Here is a 24,315-nt window from a genome sequence, read left to right as displayed (position 1 = left end):
TGATGTAGTCTGAAGTGGCTATGATTACTTAGGGGGAAAAGATCTTGGGGCTGTAGTGAGCAGCTCTGTGAAACTGTCAACTCAGTGTGCAACAAGTATTAAAACAGCAAGCTGGGAATCCCCAGGAAAGGGACTGAAAATAAAAATGCAAGTATAAAGATCCCTTTATATAAATTGTTGGAATACTATGTGCAATTCCAGTTGCTCCATCTTAAAAAGGATTCTGCAGCACTGAAAAAGGTTAATACAAATAAGCCTAAACTGAGCCTGAGTACATGTCCATAAAATAACGGCATATTCTTTCCCTGTTTTCCCTGCCTTCACTTCTCCCCCCTTTCTCCGGCTTCTCCCATTTCTCTTTTTAGCCTGTGAGCCTCTTGGGGCAGGGAATCCTTCTCTCATTCGGAGTAAAGCTGCAGGAATACATGTGGCACTATATAAATACATAAAACAATACATGGTGCTAGTGTGGTAAAGATGGTAGAGTCTGGACTTAGACTGATGAGAGCAGGGTTCTAATTCTGCATTGGCTATGAAGCTTCATTGTGTGACGATTTTAATTGGATAAAGGTGAGTGAGAGCATGCCCAGTTCTTTCCAGACCCTGGCAAAAGTTTAACAGAAGTGATGTTACCCAAGGGCGAAAAACACTTTCTTAATGGAGTCATATTTGACATTAATGAGTTTAGTCTTCTTTATTAAAATGCTCCGCTGCAAGCCTCCTCCTTTGGCTTGCCCTCCTAGGTGACGTGAATGCGGAACAGCAAATGTTAAATGTCTTTCAGTCCTTTTGCCACCCATCCCACTCCCTCTTGGCTTGCTGCCAGGGGCGTTTGCTGCTGTAATCGGCAGAGAACCGCCCCTGCGAGCGGCTAAGAAGAAACAGTTAAGTGTCTCCCTACACTGCATAAGGGCTGGGCCCTAAAAAAAAAAAAAGTGCACACACAAAAATACACCTCACAAGGTGAGTCAGACAGAAGGCAAGCTCTTTTCTTCCTGTCTAGAGTGATTCAGGCAGAGGAGGTGATAAAAGGCACCTAAAAGGAAACAAGAAGGCACACCGAAATTCTCAGCAGCCTGCAAGCCCACCGCAGGGGCCTTCACCTTGATCTCAAAACTTTGCTTGGAAGCGAATTGGACTTCCACACGTGCTGCAGGGCACAACTGTTCCTGACTTCCCTGGAATGGCTCATTACTGGCTGGTAACTTTGAGCTGCCTCGCAATCTCTCTCCTCCTCCCTGCAGCTGTTGGCACCCAAAGAAGAGAAGGTGAGGCTTACACAATCATCCTGCATTAGTTTGGGAAATGCATTCATTTAAAAATCCACCCCGCTGCCCCATCCTGGTGTCTGTGTACAGGCCTTCTCTTGGGGAGCTCTCCAAAGTTGCTGCACTACCTCTTGATATTAGAGCAATGGGAACTCCGGACTGAGCATTCTCTCTTGATATGTCTGTGGCATTCCTCAGGAGCTTGGCAGCCTATTTCCTTGCAAGCCAGCTTTCTGCAAGTAGGTAGTCTGAACGATGGGACCGGATCTTCATCCATTTTAATCCTCACTCCCCCCCCCCAGGTCTGTAGGACCCTCCCCACCCCCCCTTTCTTCCAAGACCTGGTCTCACAATCTCATCTTGGAGGTGGATGGGGAAGTGCATACTGGTTACCTGGCAACTGCAAGCTTGCTTACTTATTCCCTGTGCTCTGATTGGGTAGCTGGGCTGGATTACTGTAGCACTCCGCACAGGGCAGGTGCTGAGGACAAAGGTTCCATCAGTCCCATGGACAAGCCGGCCATGCTGCTTTTAGTCAAAAAGTGGGAAGTAGGACGAACACATCACATGGAAATCAAATGTGTAAAATTAATTTAAATTCATTCAGGGACCTTTAAAATATTTGGCTTTCTATTGGTTTGTGTTTTCCTCAGCTTTTAGATGGGACAGAAGTTTTAATGAGACATTGCATGTTTTTTCCTGTACTTGTTGCATGCTTCCGAGGACAACACAATAAACTGCAAAGACGACAATTCTCATTAGTTATGCGTTTAAGATCTTGAGGTAGAATCCAAAATTAATCTTTCAAGGTTTACCATGCAAGCATATGAGACCTCTGTGTGCACTGGTTTAGCAGTGTTAGAAGTGCTTTCTGAAAAGTGCTTCTGGATGCCAGCAAAGTTATTTCCCATCATATAATTATCTCAGGACAGACCAGGCAGTTGCAACTGTCAATACAACTTTGAAATTGCTTGTATGCACCTGACCCTTTTATTATATATATTATTATAATATTATATTTTGTGTGTGTGTGTATATGAGAGAGAGAGAGCGCGCACAAGCCACCTAATAGTGTAGCAGGGAAGTAACTTGCCTAGGGAGCAAGAGGTTGCCGGTTTGAATCCCTGCTGGTATGTTTCCCAGACTATGGTGAGGGTCTGAGAATTCTGTTAGAAAATTCTGTGTGTGCATGCGTGCGCACACACACGTGTACGTACACACACACACACACCCCTGCTGTGATAGTAGAACAGATATTAGTGGAGAGGACATAGCTGTTAAACTTTTAGTGTAGAGACAATCTGGCTCCAATCTCAGTTTTTCTTGACCTGGACGAAGAGCAGACCACAAGGTTTAAAAACTGTGCTAACTTAAAGGGATGCTAAAACTAGCCATGAGCAGCCTTAAGGTTTTAATAATTAAGCTGGAAGCTCTGTTGTGGTGAAACCAATAGAGTGCCCATTATATTCCTTGTAAAATCAGTCCCTGCCCCTCTGAACACAGAGGTGCATACACTATGGACAGCTTATGGATAGCCTGATGAACATGAAGAACAGAATGCAAACTTTAATGTAGAAGATGCAGTTAGTTGGGGTTGATCAGAGTGAAGGAGACTCTTTCTATGGCTGTATTCGTGTGTAAATATAAAGCTACATACATATAGCCATACAGTGTGTGGCTGTATTTGAGCATACAGTATTCCTCCTAGAGAGGAATGCGTATGTGTACTTTGGTGCACACATTTTGGCAGAAGAGAATAACAAGGACGTGTATATAACCTTAAGAATTTGGCTTACAACACCTATGTTGTGTTAATCCAGCTTGAATGTTACCCAAATGATCTCCCATTCCTGCTGAGTTAGAAGTTAGTTGTGCTATGCTGCATATTTTTAAATGAATAGTTATAAAATGTAATTGGTTTACATTTTCAGGTTTTGGTAATTTTGTGTTTAAATGATTTGATGGACTGGTGTGGACTATACCGCCTGACTTGTGTGAGGAGCAGATGTATGCACGACTCCCCCTCACCTGGCCTGCTGTTCTATTCCTCCATAGTCACATAGGGGCTGAATGTTGACTCCTGGCGACCAGAAAGGCAACCACAGAGCCCTGTGGTTTTCTTGGTAGAATACAGGAGGGGTTCACCATTGCCTCCTCCCACGCAGAATGAGATGATGCTGTTTAGCACCTTCCTATATCGATAGGAAGCTGCTTTATAGCAAGTCAGTTCACTGGTCCTTCTAGCTGTCTACACGGACTGGCAATAACTCTCTTAGGGATGTGTGTTTTGTTTTGGATACAAAACATTTTGTGAACAAAACAGGCCATTTTGGCTTTTTTGTAGTCAAAACAAAACACCCAATGCTCAAAACAGAAAATTTTACAGCCAAAACAAAACGTCTCTGTTTCGGATACAAAATGTTTTGTTGTTTCGGCTGTTTTGGAACTCCATTTTGTAATCACAGAAAGTCTTTCTCCTTCAGTCTCCATCTTTAGTTTTGACATCTGTTTGAATTTCCAGCCTTTCCAGCCTGCAGATTGGCCAGCGAAAGCATGTGCTGAACTGCTGGCAATTGCCTCCTTATTCCTTTTAAGCAAATTTAAGGGTAAATTTTACCCTCATTGGCCAGTGGGGCAGTGTGCATTTCATTGTTGTTGTTTCTCACTGTTGTGTGTAGATCAATTGCATTTGGGGGGGATGTAGATTTGCATGACCTTTGGAAATCTGCCTGATTTTTTCCAAAGCTCTGTTGTTGTTGATGTGTGATGTTGATGTTATTTGGGGTGGACTGGGGGCAGAAAGGAGGCTTTAGGGGCAGAAGAGTGATTCAGGTGATAGAGCCCCAATGGGTGCCTGCTGCCACCAAGATTCCAAAGGAATTGGGAAAAGGGCTGATTTTTAAAGAATTTCTGAAGTTGAAATGTCTTTGGGGCAGATTTGGGGCAGAAAGGGGGCCTGAGGGGCAAAACAGTGGGTTGGGTGGCAGTGTCCCAAGGGGTGCCTGCCACTTGCCCTATTCCAAAGGAATAGGGCAAAGGGCTGATTTCTTAGGAATTGTTGGAAGTTTACGCTTCTTTAAGGTCCCCCCCACCCCCAGGGAATAATGGAGGTTTCAGCAGACCCATAACTCCACTTGGGGGGCACTGGGGTGGCCAGGAGTGAGTGGTGGTGTAGTGCACATAGGGTGCCAACTGCCCCCATGAGTTGCTAACCCATGGGGTGCTGGGTTCTGTTGTTTCTGAGATGTTCTGAGTGTAGATTCTCTGGTAGCATATGAGATTTTCAATGACAAACCATGAATCCACTCTCATATGCTACCAGAGAATCTGAATCTACATTCAAAACATCTCAGAAACAACAAAACCCAGTACCCCATGGGTTAGCAACCCATGGGGGTTGTTGGCAACCTATGTGCTTTACACCAGCACTCACTCTGGGCCACCCTGGTGCCCCCCAAGTGCAGTTATAGGGCAGGAATTATGGAGGTCCATCATTCCCTATGGGGAAGAACTTTACAGACACGCAAACTCCATTACATCTTTAAAAATCAGCCTTCTGCCCAATTCCTTTGAAATAATTCTGGCAGCTTCCTTGCCCCCACTGGGCACTACCACCCACCCTACTCTGCTCTGGGTCACCCCTTTCCCCCCAGTATGAAGCTATACCTTTGCTAAAACCTCAATTCTTGCCTAAGGGGAAAATCCTATACTTCAAAAATTCACCAAAACCCAGCCCTTTGCCCAATTCCTCTGAAGTATGGGTGGTAGTTTCCACCCATTGGGCACTACCACCCCCACCCACTAGTTTTTCCCTGGGGCCATTTTTTAAAATCCAAAACGTTTCGGATTCGGATTTTGCAATTTTGAACAAAGAACAAAATTGAGGTGTTTCGGATTGGCTGGTTTTGAACAAAGAACAAAATGGGGGTATTTCGGATTTGGGCCAAAAACAAAACAGACAAAAAACAAAACACACAACCCTAAACTCTCTGGGATTCCATATGCGTATTTCCATGCCCTGCCTGGAGATAGCAGGGACAGAATCTTCTGCAGGCAAAGCAGATGTCCTGCTGCTGAGCTACAGTCCTTCTCCAAATTCTGCAGCCCAGAAAACGACGTCCTACATTACAAATAAGTTACACATGAGATCAGTTTAATAGAAATACTTGATGTGTGTGCTTACACTTAGTAGTGTTGTTGGACTTGTTACAACAAACCCAATCCATTTAGAATGTGTTGCAAATTTCCCCCCTCATGGATTGAACAAAGAAAGATAACTGGAGTGAACATATGTGGGCATACTTCCCAGTCATGCTTGGGATATCCGGGAATAATAGGGAGAGTGTAGTTTAGTTGGCAGCCAATCATTCTAGTCTGTGGAAGAGCCTAAAAATGACCTTTCTTTTCTGAGCCTGTGCGGTGGATCTACTCCATTCTAGCATAGTATGAAAAAGTCCAGCTGCTGCTCATCACTGTAATAGTTACAGAATGCAGCTAGTGTCAAGGTGGGGCATCTCCAGTACCACGAGGGGGGAAACTCAAAACAACATTAGCTTTTATCTCTCTTCCTACGCCATGTCCAGCATAAACAACGGAGCTCATTATCGCCTTTCATAGTTCACTTAGTTAAAATTCAGCTTGCTTGCGTTGGGATATCACAGGTGCATTGTGGTGTAAGTAGCTCTATAGAACAACCCAGTTGTATCTTCTGGCTTCTACTGCTTTGGATCCATAAACGTATTCATCCTTCTGCCTGAATGAATAAAGGGAAAGCGCTGACCCCAGGATGCTCCCAATGTAAAGACTGGAACTTTTAAAGCACGATTTCCTTTTGCTTACCAAGATAATCATTGCCCAACGCAGCCATCTGGAAAGCAGACTGGACAGTGTCAAGTCTCATTTCCCATTGCATTATCCACGATGCTGAATAAGGAAATGGGTACCTTGACACACAAGTTCAGGCACTCACTGGAGTTCCTGTTTTCGTGGTAGAGGAGGAGGAGGAGGAGGTGGCAGGCAGATCTGCTGCCTGAGGATTGATTTGGGAGCCTCTGCATCAGGGGAGTAGCTTTAATTGAGCAAGGAGGGGGGACAGATGTTCCTGGGTCATGAGGTGGAGGGGCCCACTGGCTGGGTGAAAACCTTCACGCTCCTCTCTCGCCTCCCTGGCTCCTGGTCAGGTTGCTGGCTCCAAAGTGCGGAGAGTGTAAGATATTAGGAACAAGAGAAAGGGCATGCCAGAAAATTTTTGTTTTTCATCATGTCTGTACAGTATAGTTCTTCTGCAGCAAAGATGGGGTAGGGGAGGAGAAGGCAGCAGCAGGGGTGTAACTAAAATAGGGCAAGGGGAGACAGTTGTGTGGGGGCCCAGTGCCTTGGGGGGCAGAGGCAAGTCACATGACTGACTCCCCCCGCTGCGCACCTGCCCGGGCTCCCTTCAGTTATATTCATCCTCCGAAATTGATGTGAGTGTTAAGACCTGGAGCTACCAGAACAGCATGTCTTTCTCTTGCATCATCCACAATTTACAAAACCATTTAAAAAATAATTTAGGATGATGACACATACTATGCTTTTTGTTACCACTATTCAGCCTCATTTAAGATTTCTTTACTTCATAAGCTGAGCTTCAGTGAGGGGAGGCCCCATTTTAAAATTTTGTCTCTGGGCCCACTCCAACTTTGCTATGCCCCTGGGCAGCAGGGGACCCAGGGGCCCATCTTCACTTCTTGTCCCAGGGCCCACTTCAACCTTGCTATGCCCTTGCTCTGCATCTTGGATGGAGCCTAATTTAGTGCATTTTCTGGAACAGTTTGTGCTCAGGTCTCAGAACTCAGATGCAGCAAGGAACAGAAGCATGAGGCAGCCAATTGGCAAGCAACAGAACTGGCCAGGCCTGAGAGATAAATCTTAGGAGACTGACCATTACCAGGTCAACAAAGCAATGCATTTTGCTTGCTGCATTTCTGCTCCTCTCCAGTTCAGACATCTGATGGTGGCGTGTGGAGGACTGGATTCAGGTATACCCCATAAAAGAATGTGTGGGCTACACTGCCTCTATATGGGGCAATTGCCCCTACATTGCCCTTATATGGGGCTTTAAAAAAAAAGTTTGTATTTTGCCACTGTGTGCTGCAAACAGCCAGATCGTGGTTAATCAAATACTTTGGTTACAGAAATCACCTTTGGGGATTAAAAAAAAAAAAGGTATAATGGTTTTTGAGGCATTAAACACAGATGTGGTTAATGAAGACACTAGAAGGAGTTGAATACACTTATTACAGGAGAGTAAATAGGAAATAGGGTGTTACGGCTTAACTGCGAAGGATATTGATGGATTAATAGTGCTCTGCCTGCAATGTAATGTGTTTAGGTTCAATGGAGAATATTACACACAAAAACGGGGCTTAGCAATGGGAAATTGGCTGACCCCTTTGCTAGCTATAAGCTATATGAATTCTTTAGAGAAAAGATGTACGGTATTAACCAAAACATCATATTATATAAGAGAGCTACTGATGGCATTCTGATCATTAGAGAGGCTGCAGACCACATGGATCATGTCTATAGGAAGATCTTTTCTTTGTTTTATTTATGCATTAAATAGGTCTAAAATTTTCATCTGGAGTATGGGAGTATGTGTATACCATTGTCATTAGATTGTCTTTTGAGGATAATTATTTCATTGGAATGGGAGAGAGATTAGGAGGCTATATTTTCTTCTGCACAGAAAAGTTCAAAGGTATTGATATACTGTCATAGTAAGATAGATATTGATTGAAATGCAACATTAATTCATGCTATGAATGTGATGGCTATTATATACAAATTCTTTAATAAAACATTAATAGTAAAACAAACTATGATCACACAGAGTGAACAGCACATAGAAGGAGAGTAAGAACTGTACCCTGACACCCATAACATCCCACTCCACAGGACACCTTGCTTACCCAACCAATTACAGCACGACCCAAGAGCAGACCTTTCTTTAGGCTTCCCATCCCTTTTAGTTGGGATAGGGAACTCCAACTTAGAGTAATGCTGATAGTGAAAGACAGTGGAAAGCGATCCCAGCTGAATGGACTATATATAGGGGTGTGTGTGTGTGTTTAACGCATTTTGAGATACTCAGAAAAATACATTTTATGGATGAAAATCTAAGGACTGATATGCATATCCATCATTCCTTGACTGCAGCATCAAGTGATGACTTGCATGTGTGTTTGTGTGAATGGACCACAACCAGATTGATCATCAATTTTCATATCCCCTCAAGTACAGTCATTTCTAACTGAGTCCATCCACACATTCACTGCCAGTCATCTAGTCTCCGGGCCAGCCCCACCATGTAGCAGGGTGAAGTGGGCCACTTCAGACGTCAGCTTGTGGGCCATTTCTCTGGGATAACATGGCAGCCCACTCAGCATCGTCCCCATGGACGGAGGATGGCACCATGTTACTTTCCCTCTTCCCTTTCTGCTAGAAAAAGAAGGGAGGGGAGATCCTTAAAAGAGGCAAGGAAAGAGAGATTTTAACAGAAACAAAAAGAAAGAGGGAGGGGAGGGGTGCCATATGGTGCCCTGCTTCAGGCAGGAAAATGTCATGGGCCAGCACTCAGTCTAGTGATGTACATTAATGTGTGAGCCTGATGGGCTTATTTAGTTGCATCGGACCCTGCCCCCGCCCCCAAGGGAGTCAGGGCCTGAGCACAAGCAGTGCAATCCAAACTAGTCAAAGAGTGAAGCCTTCTTGTCAGTCTGTACAGAAAAATAACCTCCAACCTGAGAAAGCAGATAGTCTGACTAAACCGTTATTGTATATTCCTTTGTGGGGGAATTCCATCATCTGGTTGCTGATGCAATGTGCTAATGGAGTCCAAGGGAAAATCACCCAGTTAATGTGGGTCTGAAAACAGAGGCATGCTGAGTCTGGGTATGTGTGTGGTTTATTCTGAGAGTCCATCTCAGCACAGAGAATCTGTAATAAAAAAGCTTTACAGAAGAACTCAACAGGCAGCAACAGTACCAGGAAATGTATGGGTTTTTTAAAAGAAAAAAACGTGTCTGTCTCCATTGCAGACATATTTATCATGATGTAATTGCTTTCAAAGTTGCTAATGACAGCCACAAGAAGTCGGGAAAAATACCCCAGCAGAATTGAGCTATGATTTGATGATGTCATCGCTGAACTGGTTGAGCTTTGTGGTATGCATCATGTTTGTGATAATTATATGTGTCAGGCATCAACCCATGCCATATTAGGTTATTTGGCTTAGGAAACCTAAATGAGCAAGAGGTGCCAGGCCTACGTCTTACTAAGGGACTAAACCTGCCTTTGGGCTGTACTATTTCAATGCTGCAGGTGAGGGTTTATGTGACTTTCGTTTGTGATGTGTCTGAATTGATCCATTGCAATGTGGTGTTGCAAGTAAGGCTATGTTAAGCCACAGCACCTTAGCTGTTGCTGGTGGTGAACATGTAAAAGCTAGGTCTGTACTGCTTCAGCTTGCAGAGAGGGATCCTGATTGAATGCTTCATAATAATTATCGTTCTTATAGTTATAATAATATTAGTTATTTTATTTATTCCTAAATTGGCTTATTCCCCCCTTCCTAGACTGGCTTCAGGGTGATTTACATTAAAATCAAAGACACATTAAAAAACAATTAAAATTAAAAAAATATATTTAAGCCAGATTAAAACTAAAACTAGATATCTTTAAAAGCCAGGCTAAAAAGATGCGTCCTTAAGACAGTCCTGAAGGCCTCCAAGGAAGACAATCCTTTTACATCCATGGAGAGTGTCCACAACCTAAGGGTGACAATTGAGAAAGCCAGATCCCAGGTCGCCACCAGATGAACTGGTGGCACCTGAAGAACTGACCCCCACCTGATGATCTTAATGAGGGGTGGGGATCTTGAAGAGAGAAGCACTCTTTCACATATCCTGGACCCTAAGCCATTCAGGGCTTTAAAGGTAATAACCAGCACTTGGTATTTTGCCTGGAAACACACTGGCAGCCAGTGCAACTGTTTAAGAATAGTCATAATGTAGTATCTCCGGGATACCTCAGAGACCAATCTGGATGCTGCATTTTGCACTAACTGAAGTTTCTGAACTGCATACAAAGGCAGCCCTACACAGAGAGCATTGCAGTAATCCAACCTGGAGGTTACTAGCTGGCACAGCACTGCTTTCAGGTCATTTCCCTCAAAGAACAGATAGGGTTGTTGAATCAATCACAGCTGGTAAAAAGCACTCTTGGCCACAACCTCAACCTGAGGCACTAGGGTGAGACCCAGGTCCAAGAGCACTTCCAAACGATGAACCTGTTTTTTCTAGAGGAGTGTAACCTCGTCCAGAACAGGAAGTCCTATCCCATTTTGCAGATTATGATCCCCAACAATGATCACCTCCATATTGCTTGGATTCAGCTTCAGTTTATTATCCCTCCTCCAGCCCATTACTGCCTGTAGGCAGGCATTTAAGGGGCTAACACCATTTCCTGATATTGGCAACAAGGAGAAATAGATTTGGGTGTCATCAACATATTGATAACACTCAGCACCAAATCCCCTGATGACCTCACCCAGCAGTTTCATGTAGAGGTTTAAAAGCATTGTTGACAGAATGGATCCCTGAGGGACTCAATATAGTCGCTCCAGTTTAGAAGAGCGCCACCAAGCGCCACCATCTGAAATGTACCTGAAACATGTACCTGAAACAGTGCCTCGTATCCCCAAATCCCTCAGGCAATCCAGAAGGATACCATGGTCAATGGTATCAAAAGTTGCTGAGAGATCTGAAAGAATGAATGGTGTCACACTCCCTCTGTCAGTACCCTGGCAAAAAATCATCTATCAAGGCTGACCAAAGTCATGTCAACCCAATATCTCACCCTAAGTCCAGTTTGAAATGGGTCGATAATCAGTTTCCTCCAAGACCGCTTGAAGCTGGTTAGCCACCACCCTCCCAATCATCTTACCCAACCATGGGAGGTTGGAGACTGCTCTATAATTATCTATCACCAGGGGATCCAGAGTGGGCTTTTTAAGAAGGGGTCTAACCACTGCCTCCTTCAAACAAGTGGGCATACTGCCCTTCCTCAGTGAGGTATTAATGATATTAACTAGGCCAGTTCCAACAACCGCCCTGCAAGATGAAATCAGCCATGTTGGGCAAGGATCAAAAGAACAGGTAGTAGGCCATACTGTTCCAAGCAGCTTGTTGTCCACATCCTCAGGAGTCACAAACTGAAATTAATCCAATCTGATCTCCAGGAGGTATTGCTGGACACCTCCCTAACTGACCCTGAGGAAATACTGGAGTGCAGATCAATCTGAATGCAAAAGATTTTATCTGCAAAGATTTTATCTCACTAAATGTCTCACAGTGAGACATTCTTTCCAGAAACAGTTTTGAAATAGAAGGGGCTTGAGTTGAGTCAAACTCCTAACAATCTGGAACAACTCTGCTGGACAAGAAATTGCAGATGCAATACACATAGAATAAAATCGCTTCCTTGCTGCATGTATTGCCACAGCATCTGTCTTCAAATGAGCTCTATGCAATGTCTTATCAAATTTAAGATGAGTCCCCCTCCATTTGTACTCCTGGTATCTACCTTGCCACTTCAACTCCTGTAGCTCTTCCGCATATCATGAAGCTGATTTTGAGGTGGGTCGGAGAGGACACTTAGGTGTGATCGTGTCTACTGCCCTGGTAAGTTCCCTGTCCCAAGTATCCACCAGCGCATTGAGAGAATCACCAACAGAACAAACTCTCAAACCCTCCAAGTCCCTTTGGTATTCTACTGGATCCAACAGCCTTCTTGGGTGGATCATTCTAATGGGTCCACCACCCCTACAGGGGACAGATGTTACTGTGAGACCAACATTAACCAGGAAGTGGTCCATCTGTGACAATGGGAAAACTAGAGGAGACCTCACCCACGGAACACACACCCTGATCCAAGCAAAAGACCGACTCCAGCATGTGACCAGCAACATGTCCTAGGACTAATTGGGATAAGCCTGGGTGTCATGGCCTCTATGAACTCCTGAGCAGCACCAGACAAGCCATTCCCAAAGTGGATGTTGAAATCACCCAGCTCCAAAGCATGGGCAACTCTAACACCAACTCAGCAACCATCTCAGACAGCTCAGTTAGGGACTCTGTTAGGCAGCGTGGTGGACGGTGCACCAACAGAATCCCCAATCTATCCCGTGTAGATGCCATGAGTACCTAAGGTACATACACTCAACATAAGTCAATTCTCTCACAGGAATCCTAGTAAGGGAGATGTTATCCTTATGAGCTGGTCTTGTAGTAGTAAGCATGACTTGTTCCCTTAGCTAAGCAGGGCCTGCCCTGGTTGCATATGAATGGGAGACTAGAAGTGTGAGCACTGTAAGATATTCCCCTTAGGGGATGGAGTCATTCTGGGAAGAGCATCTAGGTTCCAAATTCCTTCTTTGGCATCTCCAAGATAGGGCTGAGAGAGATTCCTGCCTGCAACCTTGGAGAAGCTGCTGCCAGTCTGGGTAGACAATACTGAGCTAGATGGACCAATGGTCCGACTCAGCTTCCTATGTATCCTATGAGCTATAGCCACTCTACCCAGAGGTCCTGCCACAGCTTTCAAAATCCACAATGAATGCTCTCCTGGAGGTCCCATCCATGCACCATGTTGCAAAGCACACAAGGGATCATTCCTTGGACCAATCCTCAGTAATAGATTGTTGGGATACACAATCTGAAAGGAGAACCTAATGGCCAAAGGCTAAGATCTAGTAAGGTAGGTACCTGAAAATGCATCTTCTCTGGCCTGGTTCCAAGTACAGTTGCACACTCCTGGTGGCTAATATAAGAATAAGAGAACGTCGTCTTTGCTGTGAACCACACCGCCCATTGAGATCATCTGGAGAGATTTGTCTGCAGTTGCTACCTGCTCTTCTGGTGGGTACTCAGGGATGGGCCTTCTCCATTGCTGCCCCGAGGCTTTGGAACACACTTTCTGCTGAAATAAGAGCCGCCCCATCTCTTACAACTTTTAAAAAGGCAGTCAAGACACATTTGTTTACCGAGGCTTTTAATTAGATATTGTTTTAATTGTGTATTAATAGTTTTAACATTTTAAATTTTAATTGTTGAAATGTTTTAATCTTTTTATTGGTTGTTTTTATTATTTTGTTGTAAACTGCCCAGAGAACTTGCGTTTTGGGCGGTATAAAAATGTGTTAAATAAATAAAATAAAATAATTTTCATCAAGTCTCAAGTGTGTGTGTGTGTGTGTGTTGTGTGTGTGTATATATAAAAGTGAAAACATGTGCCTTCAAAAAAACTTGTAAGCATGTGTCCGATGCTTTCTGGATTTTCCACATTTTAAAACAGGGGTACCATTTCAGATGGTGAGTGGGGTTGCAATTCAGCAAGATCCAAAGGCTACATGCAAAATGAAAATGGCAAAAACACAAACTTGTGTTAGAGCATTCTGTTTTCATTGAGATAATTTGAAATATTTGCTTACAGTGCTTCCCAAATTGACATGCTCCATGAACTCCACTTCAGCCTCTTACCTCAGGTCTTTGATTTTGTGCACCCAAGAGCCAATTCTTTGCAACTCCTTATTCTGAATGAAGCAGGAATAGATATAGGAGAGCTCAAACATTTGGAATCTGCCTTCTTGGCAGAGATGGGCAGTATCTAAAATACAAGTATTTTCAATACTTTTGTATTTTGTATCTAAAATACTTTTCAGAGACGTATTTTGTATCTAAAATAATGTGCTCAGGTATTTTGCATTTTTGAAATGCATTGCTTTAACCAAAATACATCTCAGCCTATCACTGCTTTGCTTTCTTGCTTCAGGAGCTGCCTTTTTATTGCAAGCAGGAGGCCCATTGGCTTCCAAGCATCTGTGTGTGTGTATGTGTGTGTGTGTGTGTGTGTGTATTCTGTTCCTCCCTCTCTACCCCCTGAAGTTTGAATAGTTTTACTCTGCTGCTGACTGGTCAGCTAGCCAAGTTTGAAAATCAAAGGGGAAAGAGAGAGACACGGTCTCTGTGAACAAAATGTGAAATGAGGGATGAGGGTGGCATGGAAGGTGTGGGGCAAGAGGAAGCAGCTTCCCCAGCTCTGGATTTTGGATACAAGAGAATTCTATACCTCACAGCTCACTTGCTTTAAAGTTTCTCTGCCCCTTTGGCTGCAACACTGCAACTAAGGACCTGACCTGACCTGGGTGCTTTCCAGATTAGACCCTACAACAAGGTCAGGACAAATCTCGGAAGTGTGCTTCCACACTTCCTGTGTTGTGACACAGCAGTCCCTACGCGGACAACAGGGTGCCGTTCACATTTCCAATGCCTTGTTTCAAATTTAATCGCTGCGATATAGAGCTAGGACATTGTATATCCAGCTTAAGAAAGTTGCTATTTTTTGGGTTGTTGGTTTCCGTAAGACTTCTCCTCCTGCTGTTTACGTTGCAAATGTGACTTGCCTGAATGGAGGCATTTTGCTGCTGTTGAGCAGCTAGTCTGGAAAGCGCCCTGAAGAGGCTGAAGTTCTTCTGGTCTAGTCTGTGTAAATCTGCAACTTCCCTAAGGGTTGGGAAGGTTGTTTTGCAGAGTAGTTTACAAACATCTGCCTTTCTCTGTCACCTATTGTTTATAATGGCATGGTAGCAAATGTCAATTCCTTTCCTCTCTGTGAAACAAAGCATCAGCCTACTCTCTGTCTGAAGTTTACCTTTAGAGAGCTTTGAGTTCAGATTGCTGGAGGGCATGCCGAGTGCTTAGCTGGCTTTCCAAGTTACCTGGCTGTGCTGGGACACATTGAGGCGATTCTCACGGTCGCTGAGCGCAAAGGAGGAGGGCGTGGGGGAAGGCTGCTTTTAATTCACTTCCCCCACCCCCAGACAACCAAGCCACATCTCTTTGGCATGCCTCCCATGTGCCCAGATGAGCAGCGTTCCATGGGGGAGTAGGGAGTGATATGCGTCTGGAGCTCGTTGTTCTGGCCACCACGTATTCCACCATGCGCAGTGCATTGGGGGATTCCCCCATCTCTGTGTCTCCTCAGGCTGCACAGAGAGCCCAAGGAGAAGCACGATACTTGGCAGCATTCGCACCCTTAACCTCAGCTGTGTTTAGTAAGGGGGGGGGTCAGCCTGCACAGGAGCACTCGGATCTGCAAGGATACAAAACATAATTGGTCAATAACCCTCAGCGAAGAGTCCTATAACACCTTGTACCCTCATTGCTTTGGCCTAAATTTTGGACACACCAGCTTTACAAGTCCAGCCTGCAGCCCTTTTTAAATAGCGGACCCTATATTTTTTCCACTGAGGCACCTGGGGGTGATTTTTCAGCAGCACATATGACCAGAGGGAAAAGATGTAAGCATTTATCAGCATCCACCTTTCCTCTGCCACCATTCACAGTGGGCCCAGCCTGATTGTGGCTTTCAAAAATGTGGAGGGAAAGGGCAAATCTCTGGGCAATGTGCCGTTTGAGCCTGAACCAAGTGCAGAGCAGAAAACTGCTCACTTCCGTGGCAAAAAGCAGACTCCAGCAGGAGCTAATCTCAGGCAAGGAAGGAGCAAGGGACCGTGGGGAAGTGAATGAGGCTGCTGACAGGCACGTGGGCTGCGCTGCCTTGGGCAGACGGATTAAATTCCAGGTGCTGCTGCACGAGTGTTGACGGGGATGAGATCAGCTCTACTCAGCCTGGCAGACTCAAGACACGTCCGATTCGTAGGAATCTCTCAGGTGCTTGGTATGTAAGTGTCATGCCTGAACCTGATGGTATGTGTTGGCAGCCAACATGAAGATTAGTTGGAGCAGCTGTTAAGTGCTCTCCGGGTTTCTAAGACTAATACTTGGTTGGTCATAAAAGCACCTCAGTATTGATAATTTGCAGACTTGGTGGGTGAGGCCAAGACATGGCTTCTGAGTCTGTGATTTTCTCCAGTATGTATTATGAAGAGGCTGGCAAGCTAAATTTTCATTATTTTCCTCTCCTTTCAAATGAGCTTGTTCATACATGGACACAAGAGTAGTACAAACAAACAAACCCTGTACTCAGAAACTAAAAATAAAATATATTAAACATATTATCAACACTATCAACATAGTGTTGATAGGATGGTTTAATTTGAATTAAATTTGCATTTAATCTCCCCGGTGTCCCAGGTTGAGGCGGTGGCCAGAGATGCTTTTTATCAGCTTCGGCTGATATGCCAGCTGCATCCATTTCTTGAGATGAACAACCTCAAAACAGTGGTACATCTGCTGGTAAAGTAACTTCTAGGCTGGATTACTGCAGTATGCTCTATGTGGGGCTGCCTTTGTACATAGTCCAGAAACTGCAGTTGGTTCAGAATGCGGCAGCCAGGTTGGCCTCTGGGTCATCTAGGAGAGACCATATTACTCCTGCGTTGAAGGAACTACACTGGCTGCCGATACGATTCCGGGCAAAATACAGGGTGCTGGTTATTACCTATAAAGTCCTAAACAACTTAAGCCCTGGGTATTTAAGAGAATGTCTTCTTCGCCATGAGCCTCACCACCTGTTAAGATCATCTGGAGAGGTTCGTCTGTGGGTGCCACCAACTCATTTGGTGGCTACTCGGGAATGGGCCTTCTCCGTTGCTGCCCCTGGACTTTGCAATGTGCTCCTTGTTGAAATAAGAGCCTCCCCATCTCTAGCAACTTTTAAAAAGGCACTGAAGACACATTTATTCACCCAGGCATGTAATTAGATTTATAGTTTTAATATTTTTAATATTGGATTTTAAATATTTTAAATGATTTTAATTAACTGATTTTATGTTTTAAATGATTTTAATTGTAAACTGCCCAGAGACACAAGTTTTGGGCAGTATAGAAATATTTTAAATAAATAAATAAATAATACACTGTAACACCCCAGGGCATAGCTATACCAGTTTAACAATCATGGTTCCCCTAAAGAATTCTAAAAATTATAGTTTGATGAGGGAAATGAGAATTTTGTTCCTTAGCCCCTCCCCTGAAACTGATGTACAGTACTCAGGCCTCCCAATGAGACTGAATGATTATTAAAATCATTTTAAATCTGTCATAAGCCCTAAGTCCTTAGACTCCACTGAAACATAGGGCCCATTCGGACATAGCGTGACACCTCAAAGTGGCATTTAATCTGCAAAGCCAAGAATCATGCTGCAGACTATTGCTCTGAGCAGCTTTGGGTAGGCAGAGTTAGGAAAGACCAAGGATGGATACTATGTCCAGAGCTAAACAGGCTGGGTTGGGACCAGCGTTATGACGTATGTATTTCGGCTACCCCAGGGCATCCCTCTAGTGTGGATGTTGCCCATAAGACACCAGAAAGCAAAAAAAAAAAAAGCCCTGTTGGATCAGGCCCAAGGCCTATCTAGACCAGCATCCTATTTCATACAGTAGCCCAACAGATGCAAGGGGGTGCAGGCTCTCCAATGTGGCTCATTCCCTTTAAATGAATTAATTCTGGGGACGCAGCATCCTTGTTGCCAAGCACCAGCAGGAGGAGTACAGAAATGGAGGAGAGTGGAACACCAGCTCGGAGAGCCGGCCGCCGACCAATGAGAAATTTAGCCAGCATAGAATTGACCCATTTCCGGGCTGATCTGCACCACCCTCTCTATGGTTTCAGGAGGAGTTAGAGCACAAAACACTGGCCATTTGGAACCTGAGGTTTCAGCAATGAAACTCACTACTAACCAAAGGTTAAATTTGGGTTTGGGAGCTAAAACAGAGCCATGGAAGGGTGACAAAACCATGGTTTCACGCATTCAGACGACCACAAAACTGGACCTCTGGCACACTTACCTATGGTTTTGCATTATGTCTGAATAGATTAAGTACATGTAAAGCAAGTACTCACATTCAGCTTTCTCGCTCTCTTACTTTCTTCCAGACTGTTGCTCCTCTGTTACTACCCTTCCCCTCTCCCTTCTTTCCCATCCATCTGCTGCCTCTGTTCTGTTGGGGGTTATAATTTTTATCCCCCAGTTAATTAGCAGAGCACTAAAGAAGCTACCCACTCCAGTTATGGAGCTAAATGCAGAGTTTAGTTGTTGCGGCTATTTAGAGAAGACACATGGAGATTCTTGCAGAATAAAATACTAAGTAGATTTATTGGTGAAGTACACTTTGGATAGGAAAGACATAATCCTGAATCTAAAGAACTACATAATGAATAGGTAGGGAGGGAGGGAGAGAGATGGTTCCATCTGCTCTCTAAGAGGAAAGGAAGAAGACTGACTCACTACAGGAAGTACCTGAGGAGCCAAGGCAGGGGTCATAGAGTAGTGACAGGTAGGACAGCTAGGGAGACCCTTACTACTCACTCTCCCAATGCCCCTAGTGGTCATTAGGATAGTTGGTGCAAAAGGTAACGAAGCACTGGAACTCCATCTCCAACATATTCATGGTTTAAACTGAAATGGTGAACTCCTTGGGACAGGGCACTCTCTTGTTCTTTTTGCTTAAGAAACTCTGAGGCTGTACTCACACACAGGCAAAGCTGGGCTAATGCAGCCAAGCCTGGTCTTGCCCATGCATGAGAACGACCGAGATCGTGCTCAATCCCGGCAGCACCTCAGCGGCAAACCCGCCACACCAGCCACCCGATATAAACAGGGTTAAGAGAGCTTGCGCTTTCTTAGCCCCATGGATCATCTGCCAGCCCTGGCTGCTTGCAGCTGGGGCTGGGAGACTGTGGCGCTCCTGGCCGGCATTGAGGGAACCCCCATAATGTACTGTGCATTCATGCAGTGCTTTATGGGAGTTGCAGGGGCACATCTCAGTCCCTGACCCTCCAAGGCTGCTGGCAATCCTGTGGATGAGTGAATCACATGATGTGAGGTGGGGGTGGGGGTCTAGGGATCAGGATCGATTCTTGCTATTTTGCTCTCCCAGGTGAAAATTAATGATGCTGTCCTTCCCACTCTCATTGTGGTATGATGGGTGAGCAATTCTTCCCTCCTTGATGACTTTCATGATAGCAACCCCTATTTTCTGATCCATATATAGGTGATATATACCACAGCCCCTGGTGGCGCAGTGGTAAAACTGCTGCCCTGTAACCAGAAGGTTATAAGTTCGATCCTGACCAGGGGCTCAAGGTTGACTCAGCCTTCCATCCTTCCGAGGTCGGTAAAATGAGTACCCAGAATATTGGGGGCAATATGCTAAAATCATTGTAAACTGCTTAGAGAGCTCCGGCTATAGAGCGGTATATAAATGTAAGTGCTATTGCTATATGAGACTTCTGATACTTTTGCTTGTGTGAAGCAGAGAAAGGGGGTTGCAACTGAGAAAACCAGGGCGAGGAGTGGGACACACCTGCCTACCCTTCATCATATTATTCAAAGGGCCTAGGAAGGGCAGCTGTGTTTTCATCATCACCCTGGTGTCCAAGGAATTCTGCCACCACAGATATATCATCTTATGCCCTGCTGGATCAGTCCAAAGGTGCATATAGTTCCATATTTTGTTTCCAACAGTGTTCTGGCAGATATCTCTGGGATAGTCAGAGCATGAAGGCACTTGTCCCCTACTGTTGCTTTTTCCATGCATCTGGTATTCGAAGATAGACTATCTATGAACATGGAGGTTCCACTTAGTTATAATGACTCCTTGGTGTTGGTAAGCCTATCCTCTATAAATGTGTCTGACTCTAACAAAATATCCATGTTGTGAACTCTGCTGCTTTTGACAAATGCTGTAAATCTTTAAAACATATCTCCACAAAAACCCACCACTTTGAATATGAAGGAGATGAGATACTAATGTATCCCAATTCTGCACCCTTGGATTGCAGAAGATTGACAGCCCAGCCTTTAATTGCCATTGATGATATTCAAACAAAGCCTCCATTCTCAGAGGAAGAAAGCCATATCGTCATGGCAGAAATTTTGTAATTTGAATTTCCCAGTAGTATGTTAGGCCACACACATCCCTCAGGTAGATGCCCAGGAGACACTCTAGAGGACCAATCACCAAAACAAAGAATACACTGTTTTGATCTGAGGCAGAATTTTGTGTTCATTTCTGATCTGGCTGCCAAATTTTAAAGTGTGAACAAATAGGGTAAGCAGAAAACAGACAATAAGGTAAAGGGCTTTTAAATGCAGGATAATATGGGAGGCAGAAGGAACTGGGTAAGGGCTTGACAAAGAATATATTTCTTGGGCAGGGAAGAGCAAAGCACATACACACCTTTAAATTTCCCTCTGCCGTTAAATAAGCAGAAATCTGTTGTTATCTTCGGTGCCCTGTGGGGAATTGTTCAATTGCAGCACCATAGATATGGTCTGAATGTCAAGAAGAATCGTTAACATCGACAAACATCACCACAGCACAAGGAAGAGCAGGAAGAGTGTAACAAGGCAGGAGTGGGCCCTGAGACAAAACATCAAGCAGGTGGGCGGCTGCTGTTGACCTCCGAGAGAGGAGAGCAAAGAGCAAGCTGTCACCCAGCTGATGGGCCCCTCGCCCTCAGAGGCCCAGGGATGACCACCCCCCCCGCACACACACACACCTTGTTTAATTGTAACGATACCGTTGAAGAAACGTTTGGCTGGAGATTTGGTAGCTTGTCAAAGATGTCGATCCTCATTCACTAGACTTTTGTTTTAAAACAGGAAATAATAAAAATATAAGAGGATCAGCATATCCACATCCTGAGCATCTGTAGTGAATTTTGGGTTTGAGGGTGAAGAATGAGTCTCTTTGCAGTTGCTAGGCAGCAGTGAAAAATGATTGGATTGCTCAAGAGAGGACATGATTTTCTGGTAAAATCTGAGTCGTTTTGGCAGCCCTTTTGGGAATGTTTTACCATTTAAAGTTAATAGACAAGACATGAATGAGGCATTCATTGACCTTTCTTCCTTCGCCAGCTTGTTGAGCTACATTCCTGCTGAGTCTTGGCTGGGGAGAGAAAACGGGTCAGTGGGAGAAAGGGAAGATAGATAGATACTTTATTCTGGTAATTGACCGGCATGATAAATTAACAATAACAATATCCAATCACATAATAAGTTCTTTGTGCGTTTTACAAACTACATAGCAAAACTTGGCCACATTACCAGAGACTGTTTCTTTAAAATGGGACAGCATATAATCTAAGTAAAAACCGTCGGTGCGTCCAGGAAACTCCATTAACAATGGGAAAATAAAATTAATATGATTATCCTTGTAAAATGTGCAGTAAAGAATTGTGTGCAGTAGTTTCTATATCTCCTGAGCCACAGGGGCAGAGGTGGGCTGAATATGGTAGTTTCTTAAACTTCCCCTCTAGAACTGCAGTAGGGAGTGCATTTAGGCATGCGAGAGTCATAGCTCTCCTAAATTTTGCTGTTATGCTATTTAGATATTCAGCAGGCCTTACATTTAAGGGCTGATTGCCTATACAGATCCCTCTCAGCAACTTTGCTGATTCTTCTTGCAGTTCTGTATCTAAGACATGCTGTTTGATGACCCACGTAGCTTGATCATACCCTATCTTAATGAGCTCTTCCTGGGGGAGACCGTAAGATTGTAACTTATATCTTAGCGCCACTTTCCATTCTGAGGTGTAGCTATCTACAAGTGTTAGGGGAGCCAAGCCCATTTGGGAGAAGATCAGCTTCAGCCAAAACATAAAGATGCTGAGCCAGAATCTCATTTCTAGTCTAAAGACTCCTGCCTCATGTCTAAGGACGGTATTGGGAACACAACATGGTGCCTGAAAGATAGTTCTTAAAAATTTAGTTTGTACTACTTCCAGGGGGGTAAAATTCTCAGGAGGGCCCAGTTGGGCACCATGTAAGAGCTGCAGGTAAACTTTAGCTGTAAAGAGTTTTATAGCAGCTGGAATGAAAAGGGCTTCCCTGGTAGAGTGAGAGAAAGGGAAGACGGATGTGAGCAAACCGAGGTTTGTGCCGAGGGTCAGCGCTGTGGGGAGGGGAGTGTGATCTTTTCTTTTCTTTAAAAAAAAAAAGGAGAGCAGGTCCCCTTACCCGTTTGCTGCTGCGTGCAGCTTCCTGCTGTGGCAGCGCTTGGCCCAAGAACCCCCACACAGTGCCAGCATGCGCATGGCATCCACGCATGTGCAGGCACCATTTGCGTGATCAGCAGATATTGCTGGCATACACAGATACCATGTGCGTGTTGGTGCCGGGTGGCAGTTATTGGGCCAAGTGCTGCTGCAGCAGGAAGCTGCATGCGGTGGTGGAGAGCAGGTAAGGACCTGCTCTCATTTTTTAAAAAAGATCCCACTCTCCATTCCCTGCAGGGCCAAACCAATTTGGCGCTGAACTCATGCACAAACCTCTGTTTGTGCACATCTCTAAAAGGGAAATTCCTCATTCACTCTTTCTGTAACCAACAATAATGGCAAAGAAGGTGTGTGTGTGTGAGGGGGGGGATGTGCAAGCACCCCACAGACAAGTAGTTTGTCCCCACCTACTTCCCATTTCTGTTTCAGAAACCTTATATGTGGGACATAGCTCACCAACCCAGATATTCACTTTGCTCCTTCTGTGCCCCACCCCTCAGTTTTCCCTCCTGGTGCTGCCACTGAGTAATGGTATTGACATTAATTCTTTAACTTTAATGAATATTTACTATTCATGTTATTTGTAATGCTTATGAATAGTAAAATGTGGTGTGGTGAATGAATGTATTGCACATCTGTTTAAGTGTGTGTAACTTTTAATGAAAATAGAATATAGTTGTAATAGTTAAAGAAGGCTAATGGGATAATTTGGCCTACTAGAAGAGAATGGAACATTAGAGTGGGAGGGTAAGGAGGGGGGCAGGGAAAGGATTCAGGGCTATACAAACTGGTGAAAAAGCCTGCTAGAATATTGTCTGTTTTGGGGACTTATGTGTTGATTTATGTCCCTTAACCCATGCATTCTTCATCTTCAAGGTTTACTAGCAGATCACCAAATATACACAGTGTTTTCTAGACCAGACTGTTCAATTAATCCTACTTATTGCTGGAGATGGGATTACAAGAAGTACTTCCTTCTAGGTCTGTCATCTTTGTGAGGAAGCTTTCTGCAGCTGTGGAAAACCTTTAAAACCTTTTGTTTGAAACTTGTATTTAAAAAAAACACCACCACTGTTGTTAGTTCAGGAAGCCATGTAATTGGAAGCATTGTCCTGAAGCAAAAGGGTTTGGCCTATTCCACAGGCAAGTTCCTTCTTGAGAGATGGAAAGACCAGTATGCAAAAAGGAGAACAATTTGTTGTCCAAGAGGATACAACAGAAGAAAGTGGTGGCAGGGGAAGGGGTTGTCCTAAAAACAAAGAGTGGGCAAGGTTTTCCTGGGTGCAATTTCAGGAGACTTTTGATACACATTAGAGCACACTTTCCTGAGTATTTTGGTGTTTAGAAAAACATTTTTCTTGCAATATATCATGGGTTGGGCCTCTTTAACCCAGACTTATTGATCTGTGGTCCATTGTTTAAAAATGCAGTCCTGTTAGCAGCTTTCAGCTAAGGAAAACGGGACTCTCAGCATATTGCTAATTGGAAAAATACTTGTTTTGCAGCTAAGGAATTCAATTGAGACTTTAACCCTGTTCAGCTGTTCATGGAATGCCATTCACTTACATGGCTGCAACCAAGCAAATGACAAGTCCCACCCCTGGCCCATCACTCACCCTCTTGACCCTGCTCTTCACACTTACCACAGTGTTTGTCTGAAGAGACTAACGCTGTAAGTATGACTGCACCTGTTTCCATGACTGGCACATCTCCCATCATTCAGTCCATCTTTGACTCCCATTGTCACCCACACTCAAATTGCAGGTGGGAGTACACATCTTTATTTATTTATTTTATTATATTTGTACACCGCGCCAAGCTTTCATCTCTGGGAGGCTTTTGTCTTCTTCAGTCATGCCTTATTGTACACATTTGTACACAACACAAAACTTTGATTGCATTGCCTGCAACTTTGCCAGGCTGGAGGCAATCCGATCAAAGTTTTTGAGAAGTGCGCTCCAACTACCCCGGGGTGTTTCCA

The 24,315-nt window shown here is 44.3% G+C and overlaps 1 protein-coding gene across 1 annotated transcript in view; it reads left to right on the top strand.

The window, feature by feature from the left end:
- Positions 1-1,183: 1,183 nt before the first annotated feature.
- The window catches only part of LAMC2 (laminin subunit gamma 2), an 84,818-nt gene continuing 61,686 nt past the window's right edge, over positions 1,184-24,315 (top strand). The window contains exon 1 of the mRNA XM_053247721.1: positions 1,184-1,268. Within this exon, the coding sequence (XP_053103696.1) occupies positions 1,184-1,268 (85 nt within the window). The remainder of the gene's footprint in view (positions 1,269-24,315) is intronic.

This window comes from Hemicordylus capensis, chromosome 4 (assembly GCF_027244095.1).
Source record: "Hemicordylus capensis ecotype Gifberg chromosome 4, rHemCap1.1.pri, whole genome shotgun sequence".
Lineage (NCBI taxonomy): Eukaryota > Metazoa > Chordata > Lepidosauria > Squamata > Cordylidae > Hemicordylus > Hemicordylus capensis.
The sequence above is the reverse complement of the archived record's forward strand: the minus strand, read 5'-3'. Positions and strand labels throughout refer to the sequence as shown.